Source organism: Struthio camelus, chromosome 1 (genome assembly GCF_040807025.1).
Source record: "Struthio camelus isolate bStrCam1 chromosome 1, bStrCam1.hap1, whole genome shotgun sequence".
In the NCBI taxonomy this organism is placed as follows: domain Eukaryota; kingdom Metazoa; phylum Chordata; class Aves; order Struthioniformes; family Struthionidae; genus Struthio; species Struthio camelus.
Window position 1 is genome coordinate 156,765,951 of NC_090942.1, and position 19,111 is coordinate 156,785,061.

General features: G+C 37.6%; 1 protein-coding gene across 4 annotated transcripts in view; it reads right to left on the bottom strand.

Annotated features, from left to right (window-relative positions):
- Positions 1–3,080: 3,080 nt before the first annotated feature.
- CUL4A (cullin 4A) overlaps positions 3,081–19,111 on the bottom strand; it is a 41,747-nt gene continuing 25,716 nt past the window's right edge. For all 4 annotated transcript variants that reach the window (XM_068926563.1, XM_068926557.1, XM_068926573.1 and 1 more), the window contains 9 exons: positions 18,909–19,013; positions 17,031–17,141; positions 16,574–16,659; positions 15,435–15,542; positions 14,125–14,238; positions 12,787–12,892; positions 6,071–6,243; positions 5,009–5,161; positions 3,081–4,694 (listed from right to left, as the gene is read on the bottom strand). In XM_068926563.1, coding sequence (XP_068782664.1) covers positions 4,599–4,694; positions 5,009–5,161; positions 6,071–6,243; positions 12,787–12,892; positions 14,125–14,238; positions 15,435–15,542; positions 16,574–16,659; positions 17,031–17,141; positions 18,909–19,013 — 1,052 coding nt within the window. In that variant the 3' untranslated portion in view covers positions 3,081–4,598. The remainder of the gene's footprint in view (positions 4,695–5,008; positions 5,162–6,070; positions 6,244–12,786; positions 12,893–14,124; positions 14,239–15,434; positions 15,543–16,573; positions 16,660–17,030; positions 17,142–18,908; positions 19,014–19,111) is intronic.

Sequence of the window (19,111 nt, forward strand, 5' to 3'; positions counted from 1 at the left end):
CTTTCTTGCCTGAGCTGTTAAGGATATACTTTCTCACAGAAAGCATGTACTTCAGAAGTATTTACTTTACTACCAAAATCCTATTTTTAGTACTGTAAGAAAGCGTGCCAGTAATAGGGTGTTTCTGCTTACTCATACTGACTCCCATATCATCCCTCTGCTCATTACAATGTACTCTAGACCAGTCAACTCTGAGACCGAATCCTTTATCCTCCTGAGCTGCCTTTCTACATTTTTACTTAGAACCAAATTGAAATGCAGTTCAGCTATTATTACCAGCAGCTAAAAGTCAATTATAAGTGTTGTAAACTTGATGACCTTCTGCTGTTTGGCTCAGCTCACTTATGTTTCCTATTTCCCCAAAACACCGTAGAGAAGATTATTAGCTCTTCAGCGTGGCTTGTGGATGTGCCTGTTTTTTTTTTTTTTTTTTTTAAACACTGTTACAATAAACAAGACATGTCTTAATACTGCATTTTTGGAGACAGAAATGTTTTCTTGTTGTATCCTTACTTTTTTCTACAGTACATTTATTCTCACCCTGCATTACCAAAAGCAGAAGTTACTCAGCTTTAAAAAGGATGTAATCATCAGCTCCATCAAGTGTTTGAATGAGTCATCTGCAGAGGAGTTGAGGTTAATGGAGGTGGGACAGCGGTTGTTCTAGGTTTTCGATCACTGTTTTTGAGGCCTGCACCGGGAGCAGGGGGAGGTCTGTGGGCTACTTGAAGTCTGCAAAAAAAGCGAAACAGAGAGGGAGCTCCCCTGTCAGGTTTGAACTTGCTATGCGGTGGTCTGCACCTCTACTAAAAAACTGGTAGGAGTCTGTAATTTGGAAAACGTTGATTTTTGGATTAGGACCAGTTAAAAATCAATCTGTAAGTTGCATAAAGCAACAGCACTGTAGCATGAAATTGGTAAGTAAAGAACATTTGGTCATGAGCAGAGAATGATGCTGATCTTATATGCTGTGAATAATTAGCTTACTAAGCCTTTTATAGCAGTGTAGAGACTCCACAGTAATCAATCTCTATGTCACTGTCAGTAAAAGCATCAATGTAGTGATTGTTAGCCTGTTTTCCTAATGAACCGAGTCTTGTGCAACCAGTTTGGCCATTAGCCTCACTGCTCAATAACTTGGCTAAAATCAATCAAACTTGATAGCAAAAAATTTAAAAATTACTACCATAAAAACTGGTATAAAGACAGAGCACAAAGATCCAAGTTAGTGCTGCCATGAAGCAAAAGGTAGTCTGTACCTAGCCCTTGCATGTTTTCTTTTACAGAGTTGCTGGCTAATCAACACTGACAGAGTTCCAGATTAACTCTGGTACATCTCTGACACTGAAGAGCCATGGATGCATAATGGCTGCATATGGGGAAGAGCATGGGAAATACCTGTGAGATATAGGAGACCAGTTACACAGCACACACTCTTAAGGCAGAATACCACTACGTAAGACAGCATCGAGGTTGAGAATTTTTACCAGGGAAAAATTTCACTGAAACATGACTCCATTTTTTCTTTAGCCTTTTGCTGCCTGTTACCTGACTTCACAGGGTTATTTTCTGTCTAGAGACTTGCGAGGAACAGATAACCAACATTATAGTAGAGTCCACTCCCCCAACACAACTGTCAAAGCTCATAAACGTACAGATAAGTCTAAATGCACAACAATTGACGCACTAAAAAAATTGCCTGAATGGTATGTAATTTTTTTTTCAAATGTGTAGCACAAAAAAAGAAAGACTCTGAAGAATACACAAAGAGTTTGAAGCAGGGCAAATGAGTTAGATCATAAAGCCAGGTCCAAATAAAGGACTTGCAGTGGGAGCTAAAATACAAAACTAGGAAAAGCAAGACACAAGCAGTGGGCAGGAAGGAGGCTTTTTGTGGTTGGTTCTTTTTGTCCTTCCATACAAGTTGCTACACAGTCTGTTCCAAAGGTGTTGTGTTGCCAGGGACTTCTCAAGACTTCTCTTTCTACTGAACATGGATGCGCTGCAGAGGAAATCTGTTCCTTTGCCACACCCTGATATCTTCAACATTAGGTGATCTTCCAGCAAGAAAATTTGAGACACCTCTGCCCTGTGGGCACAATACACCCAAGGATGTGGTGAACCACCAAATAGCCAGCATCAGACTAACAACTGGCTGGGACAGGATGCTCAGCCGGATTCTATCACTAGCTTTAAAAAAAGCAATCAAATGCAGCTATTTTACTATGAAATAGCGATTACCGGGCTGACTGATAAACTAAATAGTGATCTTTTACTTCTAAACTGCTTACCTATTTGTTTAGCACATGCAACATCCTAGGAGGAGGAATATGAGAAAACCAGATTAAACATGAGGGCCTGAGAAAGAGAGTCACGCGTGATGACACAGCCCATCAGTCTCTCGTGGCTCCTGAACCTCTAAGGCCGCTGTCAGAACAATTTCAGAACAGAGAGGCCGAACTAATGAGAGAAACACAACAGTGCTTCTTGAGGTTATTGTGGTTGGGGGGCTGGGAGCAAGAGAGGGGGAATACAGCATAGGACAACAGACATATACATCATACAAATGCAAGCTTAATTATTTCCACTGCTCATGTAACAACTTATTTTTAATTGGTATACCAGACAGAGTAATTCAGCCAAGAAGTTCTACTCTACGGCAATTAAGAAAAATTGCCTATCTCAGCATTTTTAATTAGTCAATCAACATCGCTTCATAAGGCAGAACCATTTAAATCATCTCCCGAATAACACCACTGCTTTTAACATAATTGTTTAAAACCCCCGAATGAGGAAGTTTGGGTTCAGAAAGGGAAGAGAGTACACATTCACTTCTTGATATATACCACCAAATTGTGTTGTCCATTACTGCCAACTTTCTGGGTGGATAAAGCCTCTGCCCATTTTACTTCTGTGAGGCATATATGTCTTTTTGTTTCAAAAGTCTAGTAAGATGGAGCTGATTAGCTTTCATCTGCAGTGAAAGTAAGTTACAAGGCAAGTGTTATAATTAACACTAAACAACAAACTGCGTAAGTACACTTAAGTGCTACATTCTCACAAAGGCTAAGGAATTAATGTTTAATATGCATCAAAGTTTTTATTTGAATTAACTGAAGATTCAAATATTAAAATAAGTCTACATTAAATTACAATATTAAATATGTTTTAAATACAATAAACTAAACACATGTTTAGTTTCTAAACAAAGGGAATAAAAATAGTTCAAAAGAATGCAATACAATTAATGACATCAGATGACAAAACAAGGACTTTAATATGTAAACTCATGAGATGTCAACTTTTAGCAATGCTTACTTTAAGAAGAGATGGTGGCCTTTTAATTGATGCACAAAACCATATTACATAAACTTAGTAAGTTGTCTCTCAAGAAAATATTGCTCAGTTAAATTCTCATTATACCATGATCAAAACCCCTTCCTTTGGTAGCTCTTTATCAGAATGAAACACACTATTATGCAAATCCTGAAAATAAGCAGCAGCTTGTAAGTATTACCACAAAAGTATCTTCCTTATAATTACAGTTATCTAACAGATCTACAATGTCTTCCATTCTTTAATTCAAATCAACTTACATATATACAATATGTAACAAAGTACTCACAAAAGCCTTAGTCATTCAAGACAAGAACTATGCTTTCATAACATCAAGACTGTAAAAGTCTTTTTTTTTTTTTAATTTTTTTCCTTTTATTTATTCTGTTTAAGTGGAGCACACTGTACAGTAGTTTCCCTGTATGTGACTTTAAAGGCAAAAACTAAATTTACGGCAATTACATGAACAGAGATAAAAACCAGTTGCCCTAAAATGAGGTAGGGCCTCTTTGACTCAAATCTTAATTGCCACCCAAACCAGCAAAAGTAGTAATAAAATAATAATCCACAAATGAGTATCTTGGCTAAATAATAAGACATCTCACTACACACATCAACACAGTTGTCCTCTTGGCACTTCAAGGATCTCACTTCAAAATCTGATTTATCCAAACCAGACTGAAGTTTATAATCATTTGAAAGAAAATTAAATGAATACGAGATTAAAAGTATTCATGGTGCATAATTTCAAAAATTTCAGTGTATTTCAACAACACTGCTTGTACATAAGTGTTCATCAATTTAGGGTTTTTATAAAGTTACCCAAGTTGTCTCTGTAGCTAAAGAATGCAGCATATTATAGGGTCTCCATGGATGCACAGTCAGGAACACACACATGAATAAACCAGACTTGCATCTATCATAGAAGTATTTCTTACACAGGTAATTTTACCTTTCCATTCAATTTCAATGACATTGTTAAACAAAACTGTAGAAACAGATTTTCAAGAACCCCAAAGAACAAAAGAAATAACTAAAAGAAATAAAAATGTGACATTTAAAATTACTGTGGAGTCTTGACAAGGATGATCCAATGAACGTGTCGTTTTGCTTCTCTTCCATAGCAGTGCATGCAGCTGGTTGAATAATATATATCAACCTGAAATCTGCTAATAGTAAAGTCTGGGACAGCATAGGTATTCAGCATCCTGAAGATATATGTGGATGTTTTGTTTTGTTTTAATAAAAGGACTTCCTCTCGGTTATGCAACATAGTGATACTGATTGGGGTTGTCTTTGTCTCTCTCCATATAGTCTCTGTCAATGAGAGATTCAATCCTCTTCTTCAAGTCTCCAGGCTACAATAAAAGATCAGAGTAGTAAAACAATTAACAATATAAATGCAAGTATAAGTTTGGATATTTTGTGTAAAAGACTAGTAAAAACTACATAAGAAAATACACCATATTAAAAAAAAATCTGCAAGTTCCTGATAAGAAGCCACTGTCAACTCTAGCTCATTTTTGTTAATGCACTCATTTTAATATCTGCATCTTTGCATTTGTTTCAGATGTTATACTTTACATTTCTTACTCTCATGGAACTAAATGGAAGAGAATACCGCATATTTTTAGATAGTTCTAGGATGGTTTGAAAAAACAAAATCAGTTACCTTTACTGGAAATTTCAGCTGATTATACAATTCAGAAACAAGGAGATTATGCCCAAGAGTCTTTCTCATCTTCATTATTCGTACAATAGCAGCATCAATCTGATATTGTCTATCTTGAAATACTCTTTCAGTTGTGCTAACCTGTTCCTCGACCTAAAGGACAATACAACACCACACATCAATCGCATCACCTTTTAAGGTTAATTTTTTTAATCAATAACATTTCTATAGTTAATCTTTCCAATTAAACGAAACACATTTATTCTCGTCTGTTTTTGAGAGAGACAGACGTACACATCTCTGCACACCAAGAACCAAGAGACTCTGAAGTATGCTGCTAGAGCAAGCCAAAGATAAAATTGAGGATAACAGAAAGAAAAAAAAAAAATCACATCTGTCTTATATTAAATCAATGGGCTATGAACAATCTTAAGAACCCGTCTAATATTTTTACAAGAACATATAAGCATACGGCAGCCCAAATACAGTACTCTTCTACAGAAAACTGCTTAACTCCGGTTTGACTTTTAGGGATTTGAATACGGCAAGACAAAATCAAAACAACTCAGCATTAACTAAAACATGTCAGCTGATGTCAAGAACTGGGATTCAAGTCCAGCAAAAACATCCACTGCAAAAGCAGGGTTAACCCTGACTTTAATAACCCTCTTACACTCTAAATTTATTTAAAAAAAATATTTTTTAACATTTGATTCATGAGTTCTAATACAATACCAACACTTCATCCATGCCATGAAAACTTCTAAGATGGACTGAAACAGCTGCAAGGTTGTACCAGTTTAAGATACAGGCTTTTAGGTGCACAAGAGCAGGAAGGAACCTAGATTGCTTCAATTTCAGTAAGATTTATAATCTCTAGTGCCTCTGTGAGTTCTGGTCATTCTGACTATGACAAAGATAAAAATCTCTTTCCTTTCTCCAAACACAAAAGCTACAGGAGGAAACGCAGAGATTCTCTCTTTTCAGGAGGGACATGCAGACAAACAATCCATTTAACTAGAATGAATGCAAAATAAATAAATAAATAAATAAAATACGTACTGTTTCTTTCATCTGGATTTGATTGATTTTTATTCTAAACAATTTATGCTTGAAGTCGCCATTGAACATGAATTTGTCTCCATCTTCTACATCCTTTCCCTTTGGATTTTTTATCAATACTCGTGCTTTACCACAGGCTAAAGACTGCAAAGTTCTTCTTAATTCACTATCCTCTGTGAAGAAGTTTCAAGCATGGGAGATAAAAGACCAAAAGGTTAACATGAAAAAGTTTTACACAATTAATCTAAAAATACAACCAAAGATACTATTTTTGTGTTAATACTTTCTCTTCCAGCTAAGTTCTAACTCTGTCACACAACTTGCAGCCTTCAAGCGTGGTCTCACGTATTTTACGTAAAAATACTGAGCGTGCGCAGAATTGTACAGGTCAAGAATAAAGGCCCAGGCTCATCTCAGCAAATCTTCCATCCCAAAATATTATCAGAGAAGAATTCACAGTACTGTGAACCTGTTTTCTTGTTTACTTTTTAATTTTTGTTTGATAGTAACAGAATTTGAGAAGATAAATCAGTTGGCGACAAGAAACTCCTGCCATTTTATTATTTCATCACTATTTCCAATAGACACCAGGGGGGAAAAAAAAAAAAGCTGGGAGAAGTCTAAGTTGAGAGGGGCAAGTGTTTTGTTAGAAGGTACAGCGGATAGCCTTTAGAGACAGAACAGCCCTCCGCAACAGGAAACCATTGGAAATAAGTGTTTGAGCATAAGTTTGTCTTGTGAGACTGAAAACTCAAATCATTTGGAGAAACAGATAAAATAAAGTCTAAAACATTCTATCGTTATATTGCAAAGTCTCGTATCAAGATCCTGCATTAAAATGGCCTCTGCGTTCTCTAGAATAGTTTTATTCACAACATAAACATCATCACCAAATGCCTCAGATCTCCTGCACAGAGCTCTAGTCTAAGACTTGAAGCAAACTTTGTGCAATCTAGTGCTGAAGTGTGCAGAGCAGACGAGTAAAAGATTAATACTATTTTATTCCTAAAACAGCTTAACTTTCACATTCCCACAAAATGACTTTTTCCTTTTTTTAAACTCTAGATGTTTTATCATTATTAAAAAAAAACATTAAACCACAGTGACTGAACGGACACTTCTGACGCTTCATGTTTTTGAGGTGCTTCACCTGCAGTAAACGCACATCTTTGAATTGCGTTCGAACACAATCCATGCCTCTGTGCAAGAATGCTGTTAAAAACACTCAGTATACCTTGAAGCTTTGTTTCTGCCCAGTATGCTAAGTTGCATCCTACAGCATGCCAAATGGCAAAGAATCTGCAGTGGTCCATCAATCCCTGAACTAGAAGTAAAAATTACAGTTTACTGAGGCATTCACAATAACGAGAAAGGCAGGGAAAAAACACGGGCTCTACTTGGACAACACATCTTCAAGAAGCATAGTTACCAAATAGAAGCAACCATTCGTTCTCCGAGTTACAGTCTATGCATTTTCTAATTGCAGTGATGCATAAGCTGTAATCTCATAATGTGAAAGAGACTGCACATAACTTATTGTGACAGTAACTGCAGAACACAAGTTGCAGCTATGATCAATTAATACTGATGAAGACAGTGATGTTCCAAAAGGGCAGAAGTCCCCGTGATTTTTTTTCAGTCAAGTGGTAAAAATCCATGAGGTAACTCTTTTTACCTAGCACGAAGAAAACTCATATAGGTACGTCTTTTCGACCCAGAAAAGAATATGCGTTTTGTGTCATAGGGCCATGGAATATAAAGACGCAACAGACTGAAAGGCTGAAATGCATGTAGAGATCAGTCACCCAAACTGTCTTGATTCCCAGCGTTTCTGCTAAGACATTTGCAAAACTAGTTATAATGCAAGCACAGCAATGTGGCTTTAACGGAAGCTGCATAAATGTGCATAAGTGCCAGGAGAGTAGAATCATAAAATAGATCATATTCACCTCTTTAAAAATATATACAGTAGATAATGAAGGTATAAAAGACAGAACAAAGAAGCAGAACTCTGGCCCTGGCTGTCCTCTCCTGCAAAGCGCAGTGCTGAACACAAGTTGCTTGCAGGTTTTACTTTGTTAGAGTGCTTGCTTAAGCAACTGAAAGTTTTAAGTTGTATCGTTTTACTGGTTTCTGCCATACAGACTTGTCATTTTTTTAAAATACTTTCAGCATGACTTTTGAGAGAAACAAACAAATATTCATCTGACTACAGTCTAAGATAGGGCCAGTCCACACGGCAGCGGGGGACACGTGACTGACGTGTCTGAGGAGCCCAGGTAGAACAGCTGCTAAGGCTGATTCAACATGAGAATAACACTGAAGGTGCCAAAGTATTTTTTTTTTTGTAACACTGGAAAATGCCAAATGCTTTACTCCCATGGTTCCAATACATTATCCATGAGGCTTATGCAGTAAGAGATCCACAGGAACATATTAAATAAGCAGAAAATAATTTATGATTATCTTTGATTTTTTTTTTTTTTTTAATTGAGGACACTATAATGTAGGTGCAAGAAACTGAGGGCTGACAGTTGTGAGCTGATTCAAAGTTCGGGAATTACTGCTTTAAGGACTGCCATTAATCTCAGACAGCTAACTCAATTTCAGCTGAGAACAAGAACAATAGATGAACTGTTACATGGATTAGACCCAACACCTGTTCTTTGACTTGGCTAGTCACAGATGGAAAAGCTAAAAGATGACTCATGTCTAAACCATTCATACTTCCACAGACTATTGTATGTCCTCCTTTTCCCTCTCCAAATTATCATGTCCCAAGTTTATTTAAGAGATCAACTCTCCATTCTCTGCATGAGAATAGTTCTATACCTTTGATATTTCTTCTCATTCTTCCTTGTCCTTATCTGGTTCCACTATACTCCTTTAGAGATGAGCTGACCTGGAATTTATGGCAGTGTCCAAGCACAAACAAAACACGACGGTGCTTTTTTGCTTTGTTCTCAAAAACTTTTTTTTTTTTTTTAAACTTTCTAGCATGCTGTTTGTCTTTCTGATCACTGATGAACTTTGAGTTAAGGTTTTCAGGGAACACAACGATCATATAGCTTCGTTCCTGAGTAGTAATACCTAACCGAAAGTCAATCACTGCACATGCACTTAAGGTTATCTTCCCCTCAGGCGGACTTCTTCGTATTCATCAACATCGGATTCTATTTGATCTCCTAATAGTTCTACAGTGTGAGATCCTTTTACACCTTTTCTAGAAGTTTTAGATTTGATCCTCCTGTGGAATTTTCCATCAGCATCAAATTCTGTCACTTCAGTATTCAACTTCTTTTTCAGGTCATCAATGACTATGTTGAATAATGCATGAGGATCCCAATTAGGTGCTTCTTTTCACTGTGAAAGCTGCCCATTTGTTTCTATCTGTTGTTTTCTGCCTTTTAACCAATTACTCGTTCACAAGAGGGGCTTCCCTCTTAAGCCACGAAAACTTAATTTAAGAGTCTGTGATGTGCTCTTATCAAGATCTTCTGAAAAATCCAAGTGCATAATTACGATTGTGCAATATGCTTGCAAACAATTTTACAGGGGAGTCATGCATCACAAAGATCATGCTGGCTCTTCCCTACTATAGGCTAATCCATAAGCCCACCAATTCTATTCTTCTCAGTAAAGACCTGCTACCCCTGCAGTAATCTGCAGAATTATTCCACGAAATTTAAAAAGAACATTGGCATTGCCCTTGTCACTTGCCATTCTTCCTGCACCAAGGCTCTCAAACTGCACAGACTAACGCAGTATTTATATTGGAAAATTTCTGTAAAGCTTCTGGATGAATACTATCAGATGGTGGTGGTCTAATTCACTGTCTCATTTACTGATGTGTTCTAAAGATACTTCAACTTGAGATACCTTATTCTGTCTCTTGCCCTTAAATTATGGCATGGGTGTGTCTCTCCAAATACTTCTGCAGTAAACACCACCGTACAAAGACTGCCGGGTCTCAGAATAAACGCATCACTTAAAAATTGTGCAAGGCTTCCACCACCTCCAGAAAAAGCTGGCGCACACAAACACCAAAGTAAAGGAAGGGATTCGATACAGTCCTTCTGAACTGGGAGTTCTAGTATCCCTCTTAGTCTTTAGAGCTGAAGAGGAGACATCCTGGGTCAGATCTAAACCAGCATCCTCTCTCTGACAGTGGCAAAATGCAGATGTGCGTAGGGCAGTATATTAGAACAGGGCTAATACAGGAGCGCTCCATACTTTTGTGATCTTTCTTCTCTCCTCATCCTACTGCCAAGTCTCCCATTACTTAAGGCTCAGGGAACTCCTAAGCCAGAGGTGGTTTCTATGCATTTAGAGACCTTCAGTGCCTTGTTCTTTCCCGAACCTGTCCCCTTGACCTCTCTAAACTTAGCTTTCATAACATGCTGCGATCAAGAGTTCCACAGCTTACCACTGCTGTGTGAGGAAACAACTCTTGCTTGTACCTGCCATCTGCTCGGCTCATTTAGTGCCCTCTAGCTCTTTTTCCAGTACGAAAGTTATTCCTTATTCACCGATTTCCTTCTACCTTTTGGTCCATTTAGTCTAGTCCTAACATATTTAGCTATTTCTTCTAAAGAAGCTGCTCCACATCTTCGTTCCGATTCTTTGAACACCTCCCAGTTCTACTACGTTCTTTTCAGATGGAGGGAGGAGAAGTTCAAAAAACCTTACACTACTTCTAAAAACACTTGATGCCAGCAGCTTCATTTCCTCTGTATTTAGATAGTGTCCATCCTTTTTATACAGGTTCCCGCTATTCCAAAAGCTTTCCTACTTCCTAATAAATCTAAATCCTCTTCCATACATCATTTTCTCAAGCACACATTGTAACTCCAGCTGTCTATCTAGTCCTGCATACGGTGTTCAGAACATTTAGAAATGGTTTGCACGGCAGTCCTACTGTTCAGGTCTAAGTTTCGCCTCCAGCATTTCTATCGCTTCCTATGTTATTTGTACCCAAGTGAGCCAGGATCACTGGTTCATCCACAGCGTTCTCTCAGAGTTCAGCTGTCATCAGCTCTGCCCCAGTGGTCAATTCACCAGGCAGCTGCATCACAAATTCAGCTATTCATACACATACATAACTGAACAGACATACACAGACATAACTGAATGTCTGTTCTTTCCCAGTTAGCTGGGATACCTGCCTTCAGCAGGATTCCAGTGAGCTAAAGGACCGTCCAGTAACAGGAGGCTTATGGGGGACCTATTTAGGAGGTCATTTCCAGCCTTAAGATTTTCCTCTGATTTTAGAAGTACAGAGACTGCTAGACAGGAACGGGGCTTCTCTAAAGCAGCTCTGAATGCCTTGTCTAGGTAGAACATGGGAAGATAGAGATTTTAATTCAGCCATCCTGGCCCTGAGGCAACTCTGAAGGCCACACACTCTCATCGCATTCATTCATGTGCTCTTTACCCATAGTAAGTTACACAGTAACATAACATGGGTAGCTCCCAACCATAAAATGGATTAGAAAAATCAATTCTAGCCAGCTGCCTTAAAAATAGTCTATTGAAATCCTTTCTATTGTGCTATAATATAATGGATTTCCATGCAGCAGATTCTGTCTATTGCTGTAAGGCAGCCAGAACACAAACTCTGAGGTACCGTAATGCAAGATAAGACGACAGGATCTGGATCAGGCTGGCATGAATTTGTTTGTTCTGTAACCACTGTACTCTGATCTAATGAGTCTATTTAGACTATTCTGATGCTTATCATTAACACTGGCATGGACTTTCTTCAACTCCCTTAGCAGTAATGGAAAGGATGACTAAGCAACCTGACGCTTGGAGGATGGGAAGCTGGAGCACCTGGACTGTACTGCCTTCTCAAACACACCATTCTGAACCACAGGATATTACAATATCTTGCAGTATCTTGTAAATAGGGATTTTACAATATCTTGTAAAACGAAATCCTTGATGCAGTACTTGTGTGCGTTCATATACTTTTTCAGCAGTTGCTTTGTGGGGCTGATCTTAAGATTCAGCATAGAAAGGGCAACTGGTATGAGCTGCTTGTTGATGGAGAAGTCCCAGGAAGTAAAGAGATTACAGGTTTTTCCTTTTTGATGCTAATGGTTGTAACCACTTCAAGGAAGTGCAAAAATTATGAAAAAAAAAATCAAACCAAAGAACATAAGACTACAGAGGGGAGATGGGTAAAAAGACTACAGTTTTCTTCATTTCTCTGTCCTTTCTGCCTTCAGATGCAAAGTGCAGAGGTGGATAGCTACAGAGTACACTCCCTATCGGGCACTTATTTCTTAACAAATCAAATCTATTGTAAATGGGGCACTCCTGCAACAGTAACGGAAAACATGTGGACAATCTCTCAAAATAGTTCAATATTCTCACTCATATCACTCCAAAGAGACATTGTTCTGCAACAGATCACTCTAGAAATACAACATTTGAAACTGTAATAGAACTAAATCTGTACAGAAAACTAGTCTTTACCTTGAGTTAACGCTATACTTCTCTTACTAATAATTTCATGAAGCATCTATTTTATCTACACCAGAAAGTTCTAGCAGCGTGTTCCATTCATCTCTTTTGGTGGGTATTTACCACTGACTCGTAAAGCTTGTCTGAATGATCATGGCGAACCTCTTAAAATTAGGCCTGTACATGCAGAATCACACTTGGTAATCACTCAACAAAAATATTTAAGAATCACAAAGTACTTTTCCTACCTATACCAGTGGCCATTTTAATTTCTTCAAAACTGAATTCATCCCCTTCATTGAACATAAGCAGCACTAATGTCTGAAAGAGCGATACTTGAAATTCCTTCTTCCCCTAAAAGAGAAAATATCAAATAATTACCAACAATATCCAGAGCATTGCCTATTGTATCCCAAAAAATCTGTCAAGTTACAGAAGCTGGGTTTTTTGGGGTTTTTTTGGGTTTTTTTTGTTTTTTTTTTTGTTTTTATTTCTAGAGGAAGAGGAAATGTGCATTTTGGAATGCCCATCACACAGAAGAATCTGCCTGAACGCAGTATCAAGTGGCATATTTTAAGAACTTTTTTTTTTTGCCAGTCTACCAGTAGCAATACAGCACACACCAAAAGGTCATTTGAATGACCCACTATCTACTTCACATCATTTACTTCTTTTAGTTGTAATAGAAGAAATTCTGGCTTTGCTACCATCAATGGCAAATCTCTACTTTATACTTCATCCAAGCTTCACTTAATAGCGATGAGCAAACTAATACATAACATCTCAACATCAAACATGAAAGAACCATTACAGTTCACCTCGATTCACTGTGATACGCAGTGACAGTTTATCTGTAGCACAATGTTTTTACAAATAGGCGATGAAAAGGAGATAAATAAGTCAAACTCTTCAGACAGATGTAACAACTATCTACAGTAAATACTGCTTGTCAATCAACAACTACAAACCTATCCATCTTATTGTTACATAATGCTGCAGCTTCTAAATTTCATATTTACAGTGAGTTACTAAAAGAATTAAATTTTGTTTGTATTTTCTTGGGTGCAATTAAGCTGCTTTATTACCAATGCAAGATATTCGATGAGACAAAACAAAACCCACATTAAGAAATAATATGGTTACTTCAGACTTAAATAATTCAGCAAGCGTTTAAATTTTAACCATAGTCATTACATCACTAACATCCTTCAGTGTATTTTTGTATTAGTGAAGCATTCTAAAAACGTCATCAGTATTTCTACAAAAATATTACTTAATCAAAATAATTCCGTATTAAAAAAAAAAAGATACTGCATTTATTTTCTTTCACTAATTTCCTGCTTGATTATAACTTCCTTTACGTGAATGAGCAACACGTCCTATCAAACCAATACAAATGCTACTGGAAGCTATCACATTGCTCTTTTACTTAGCTAGGTAGGACTTTTGTTTAATTAAAAAAAAAAAAAATTGTGATTGCTCTTCCATAAAGCTGTTATTGCTTTTAACAAAAAAATACAGCCAGATTCCAAATAATTGACTTAAAATTTTTACCAACTGCTTAAGCATTAAATGAGCAAACTTACCTCCTTAAAGTCTGCTTTTAGGACAGCATGTCCCAAAGTGGTCTGCCACTGAAGCTTTCGACCGCTGTGTTTTCCCAGGTAAAACATTTTAAATACCTCTTGAAGCTTAATCATCTGTAAAGCAAAGAGACAAAAATTTACTAGTGGTATTCCAAGTGCAGCAATACTGGGTGCTTTTACACATGTTATTTCTTTGGTTCTTCTCAACAGTGTTTCATAATAAATGTTTCTGTGCACAAAAGTAAAAATAAAGGGCTAAAATCTGCTCTCAAGTACACCAGTACTACAGTACACAAAAGAACGTCTCATGTAATTTAAAGCTTTCTAATTTCACTTTTTTTTTTTTTTTTTTCTCCCAATAGAAGTGAAATAAAACCCTTCTAAAGGAAAACAAGTAATATTATTATCCTGGACTTTACAACTGAAAAAAGAAGTCATAGGACAAAAAAAATATACATCTCACACCTATATACTGACTATGAGCATCTGCTTCCAAGTTTTTGTTGTAGTTTGTCCTAGATAGAGTCCAGTCTGATTCCAGTACTTAAGATTTCCAAGGAAGGGTGTTTCACCCCTCCATTTTTACAATGCGTTGCTCAGGTTGGATCCTTCCCAAGTGACCTGCTGCTGAGGCAAAGATGTCATGGCGGTAAAAGCACAAAAGCCTCCTGAGCTGGATGGGAACACTGCCATCACCTCAGGTCCCTAAAGTGCTCGCTGCACTTCAGATCGAGCAGGGCATTACAGGAAACAGGACTCCAAACACATATTTCAACTTAAATCACTGCTGGAATCAGCTCTGCAAATTCTGTCCCATTTGAAAACAATCGTCTTTCAGGCCAGTGCCAGCCAAACGCAGCGGCTAGTTTTCTGAGCTACACATCAAAGAAAACAGAGGAAGGATCTTATGGCAAAGAAGAACTTGCAGTCACATAGCTATTGGCTGAATCAACACACATAAGCAATGAAGGTACAAACTGACTAAGTGAACTGTCCAGTTTTAAACTTCTAAGTGTTTGACTGCAACGTTAAATAGAACGGATTTTAATATTAATTTTTGATTATGATTATTACAAAGCTGAAAAAATATGTTAAGTGAAATGAAATCCCCTTAAAGGGCAACATCTGTGCTACATTTTCTTTCTTTTTTTTTTTTTTTTTTCCCTTTCAATTTTGGACTCTCTAGAATGAGGTAAGACCCTTAAATATCTATCAGAAAAAGACTAGTCAAAGCGCACTAGTTCACCCTATGACAGAGGTTATGATTCCACTCCCTGAAGAATATTTGGTAGGAGAATTCAAACACTCACCTCTGAATTTAAGTGGACTTCCATAGGTGTATAAGTTGGCCAATACCCCATAGTTAATATATTTACTGTCAGGTCTATATTTCCTGGATCACTTTGGTTCTGCATATACTAAAATACAAAGGACAAAAATGATTCAAGAATTCTGTTTGCACGTTAAATTAGAAAATATAAAATATTTTAAGTTAGAAATTTAAATAGTAGAATAATGAAAATTTTCTACAGACTGCATCCTTGGTTTGCCCTACCAAGATTTTGAATGTCATGTCTATTTAACGGCCACAAGCACAGTGCCATTTCAAAACAGCAAGTGGCTGGGAGTAAAAAGAACAGAACAACACGGATGGCTTAAGGTATACTAGATCACTGTCTTTAGACGGTATCAAGGTCAAAGGAACTTTAATCACATATGAATAAAGCAAAACAAGAACTTCTCACTAGAGCCAGGACAAGCGCTGTGAGGTCAAAAGGATGCCCTAGGATTGATTTCCATATGTCTGTTAGACAACACATTTTCTTATGCTTTGGATAGAGCGTTAGCTAATGTGCTGCACAGTCTGTGACAGAAAATTGACTACAGTATTTTGTTACGAGAACAGTTGTCCTGGGTCAGACCTCTTCCTCAGTATCCTATTCTCAACAGCGCCACAAAACAGGCACTCAAGATAAAATGTAATAGGGCAAGCCTATGTACTATATTTTCTCCAGGTAATCCCACAGTCACCAACAGTTTGGAAGTTCAGGGGCCTGAGACATACACGGTTTCCAAGCATTAAGTAACCTTTAGGGAGTTTTTCTGGTGTGCACCATTCACAAAGAATCAACCACGGCAGCAATAGTTGACAAGAGAGAAAACAGCCTTTAAGGAATGTCTCTCAGACAACTAAATTACTACATAGCATTTAGACTTTAATTTACTTAAAAAGGAATCAAAGAAAACCGTAAAATAAGATTATCTCTGAATAGTTATACAATAAATATCTGTTCTATAAACAGAACTATAAATACAGTCTGTTACTTTGATCAGAACCTGCTCAAAAGTTGTTTTGCCTTATTTTAGCTTAATACAAAGGTGTAGCACTAATTAAGTCCCTTCTTCCTCATCACGACTCAAAATCTAGCGCACGTTGAGTTAAACGTACCTGCTTAAACTGAACCATGACATCTTTTGACAGTTCCATGTCCTTGAACATGCCCTCCAGTTTGCTGGTAAAAGCAGCACCACATTCTGTCACACAAATGAGAGCAAAGATGTCGCAATTACAAACACACGCAGAACAAGCAGTCACAGTTTAACCCGAGACAACCAAGCCAGATTCGCCAGGGTCTAGAGCGCCTGCAACTAGGTACATACTTTAAGGCTTCTCCTCCCATGCAGTTCTATTAAATGAACCAGTCACAGTTCTGGAAGGCCAAGCCAGCAGTTCCCACTGAGAACAATGAAAGCCGCGATATGCTCAGCTATTGCTGAAAATCTGGTGTGCCGCTTTTTAAAGCCGGAGAAAATTAAAATTAAAAATTAAAATAATTAGTTAAAATAAAAATTAAAATTTACAAGCCAAAAAGTAATTAAAATTGAACATATCTAAAGATGCCCACCATGTTTAAGCTTTGACAACATGGACTTCTCAGCATCTACCGACGCACTTTTCCCAACCAGCAGTCTTTTGGCCAAGTCTTTCTTATAAAATGCCTCAAACACATCTTTACCTGTATGGAAATTGAAACGCAATTAAAACACAAATTAAACCACACGTTTATCTGCACCATCACGCTTCAGGTTCTCATGACATATCAATCAGCCGAACAACACTCACTGTGCAACAGCAAAGAGAAACACATAGACAAATAGTCCTTTTTACACCTTTGAATTATTTGCTTAGTTTACTTTGCAAAATTTTTACGCCTGTCTTTTGTTCCTTTCCAAGAGCATGTGCTGCCTTATATTTCCCACTGAAGCAGTTGCAAAGAACATGCAATGATCTGGACCTCAAAACAATATTCTTCCTCCAATGGGTTATTAAAATTAAAAGAGAAGGGTTCCAATATATTAAAGAAACAACCTTCAAAAGCCTAAGATGAAGAAAAAGTAACAGAAGTCTTTTCATCAGGTTTGCCAATTGTCTTTTGAAATACAGAAGCCATACAGGCACCCAGAGACATCTTATATCAGAGTCTCCACAAATCCTTTCAATCGGTGGTACAGGGATATCAGAAAGTTGTTTCATCTTTAGCAGGCAGAAATTCACTCCAACTCAAGGCAACCCTTGCTCTGCCTATAACAGCACCCTCCTACCTCCTTGCAAACACCTTCCATGCATACATAATATTGACTCAAATGTTTATCTTCAGATCTCGCAGAAGAGAAACCACCAGGCAGTCCGCATCCTCTCTAATAGTCTCCATCCTTCCCTCTGATAATGTGCTGTGTCACGACACTGTATCAAGCTACCATCAGCAAGTCCAATGCCCAGAAACTGACTACTCATTATCTGCCCTTAAAAGGCCTCTTGCATACTAGATATCCGAAAATAAACTCGCATTGTCTTTTAGCTCAGACCTGCAAGAAGTAGTAAGAGAAAAAGAGGTGGCCGCAGTTTCAGACTGAAAGAAATTAACCTCTTAGTGAATAAATGTGGTATAGCTTCAGAACTTGTCACACTATCGCCACCCAATACCGTATGCATTTGACAAAAATCATGATGCAAACAGAATTACTTTTATGATAGGTTTCTTGTCTGCTTTCTCCTCACAAAATCCAAAATACAGAAGAGCTCCACAGCCAGAACAAATTAAAACAGAACTGGGTATCCCTGTGTATTCCCCACTCAGCACAGGATACAAGTCCCCACTCCCTCAAAACAGCTATCATGCATCTCTGCGAGACATAACCACACATCTTCCTGATATTCAACTTAAAAATATTCCCCTCACAGATGCAACTGGTTTTGCTTGCACAGGGAGGTACTTTAGGGAAGTGCATTTCAAAAGCAGTGAAACATAGCAGTAACGTTTTCTCCCAGCGTTCTGAACCCTTCTCTATCTGCATTTTCAGCCACAGCGAGAAAAGAGGAATAAGCTATTCGCTACTAGTATTTCACATACTCTGCACCTAGGACACACTCGGGTGCGCTGGAAAGAGGAAGTTGCATTAATCCTTCTGTCTCTGTCACTAGCAGAGAGATTATGGTCAGAGATATGGTTGATTTATGTGACAAAACTTTCACTAACCACCTCTTAAATTTTTGGCCTCCACCTACAGACCGTAAAAGGTCTCTAACTTGACAATCTCCAAAGAAAAAGTCTGTCATCCTTCTGGCATTTATTGCGCTCCTTCAAATATAAGGCAACCTTGAATTTAAGATCACTTCTAGCAGAAACTCTTGTTAAAAGAAAACTCTTACATTCAGAGGAATACAGTTCTGCTTGCAGAAACGAAAACTTTTTTAGCTGCAGCTGTGAACAGATATTCCTTACCATGAATGAATCTGAATATTATCATGATCTTGTCAAGGATTCTTTCCAGCTCTTCATCCGTTGCTTCTTTATTACCAGCTCTTAACTTGGAATCCACATATTTTGCTACAAATAAAACAAAACAGTTTAGCAGCTTAAAGAAACCATTCTAAAATCACCAACTCAAGTGTCCCCCACTTTGAATAGAACTGTATATTACAATA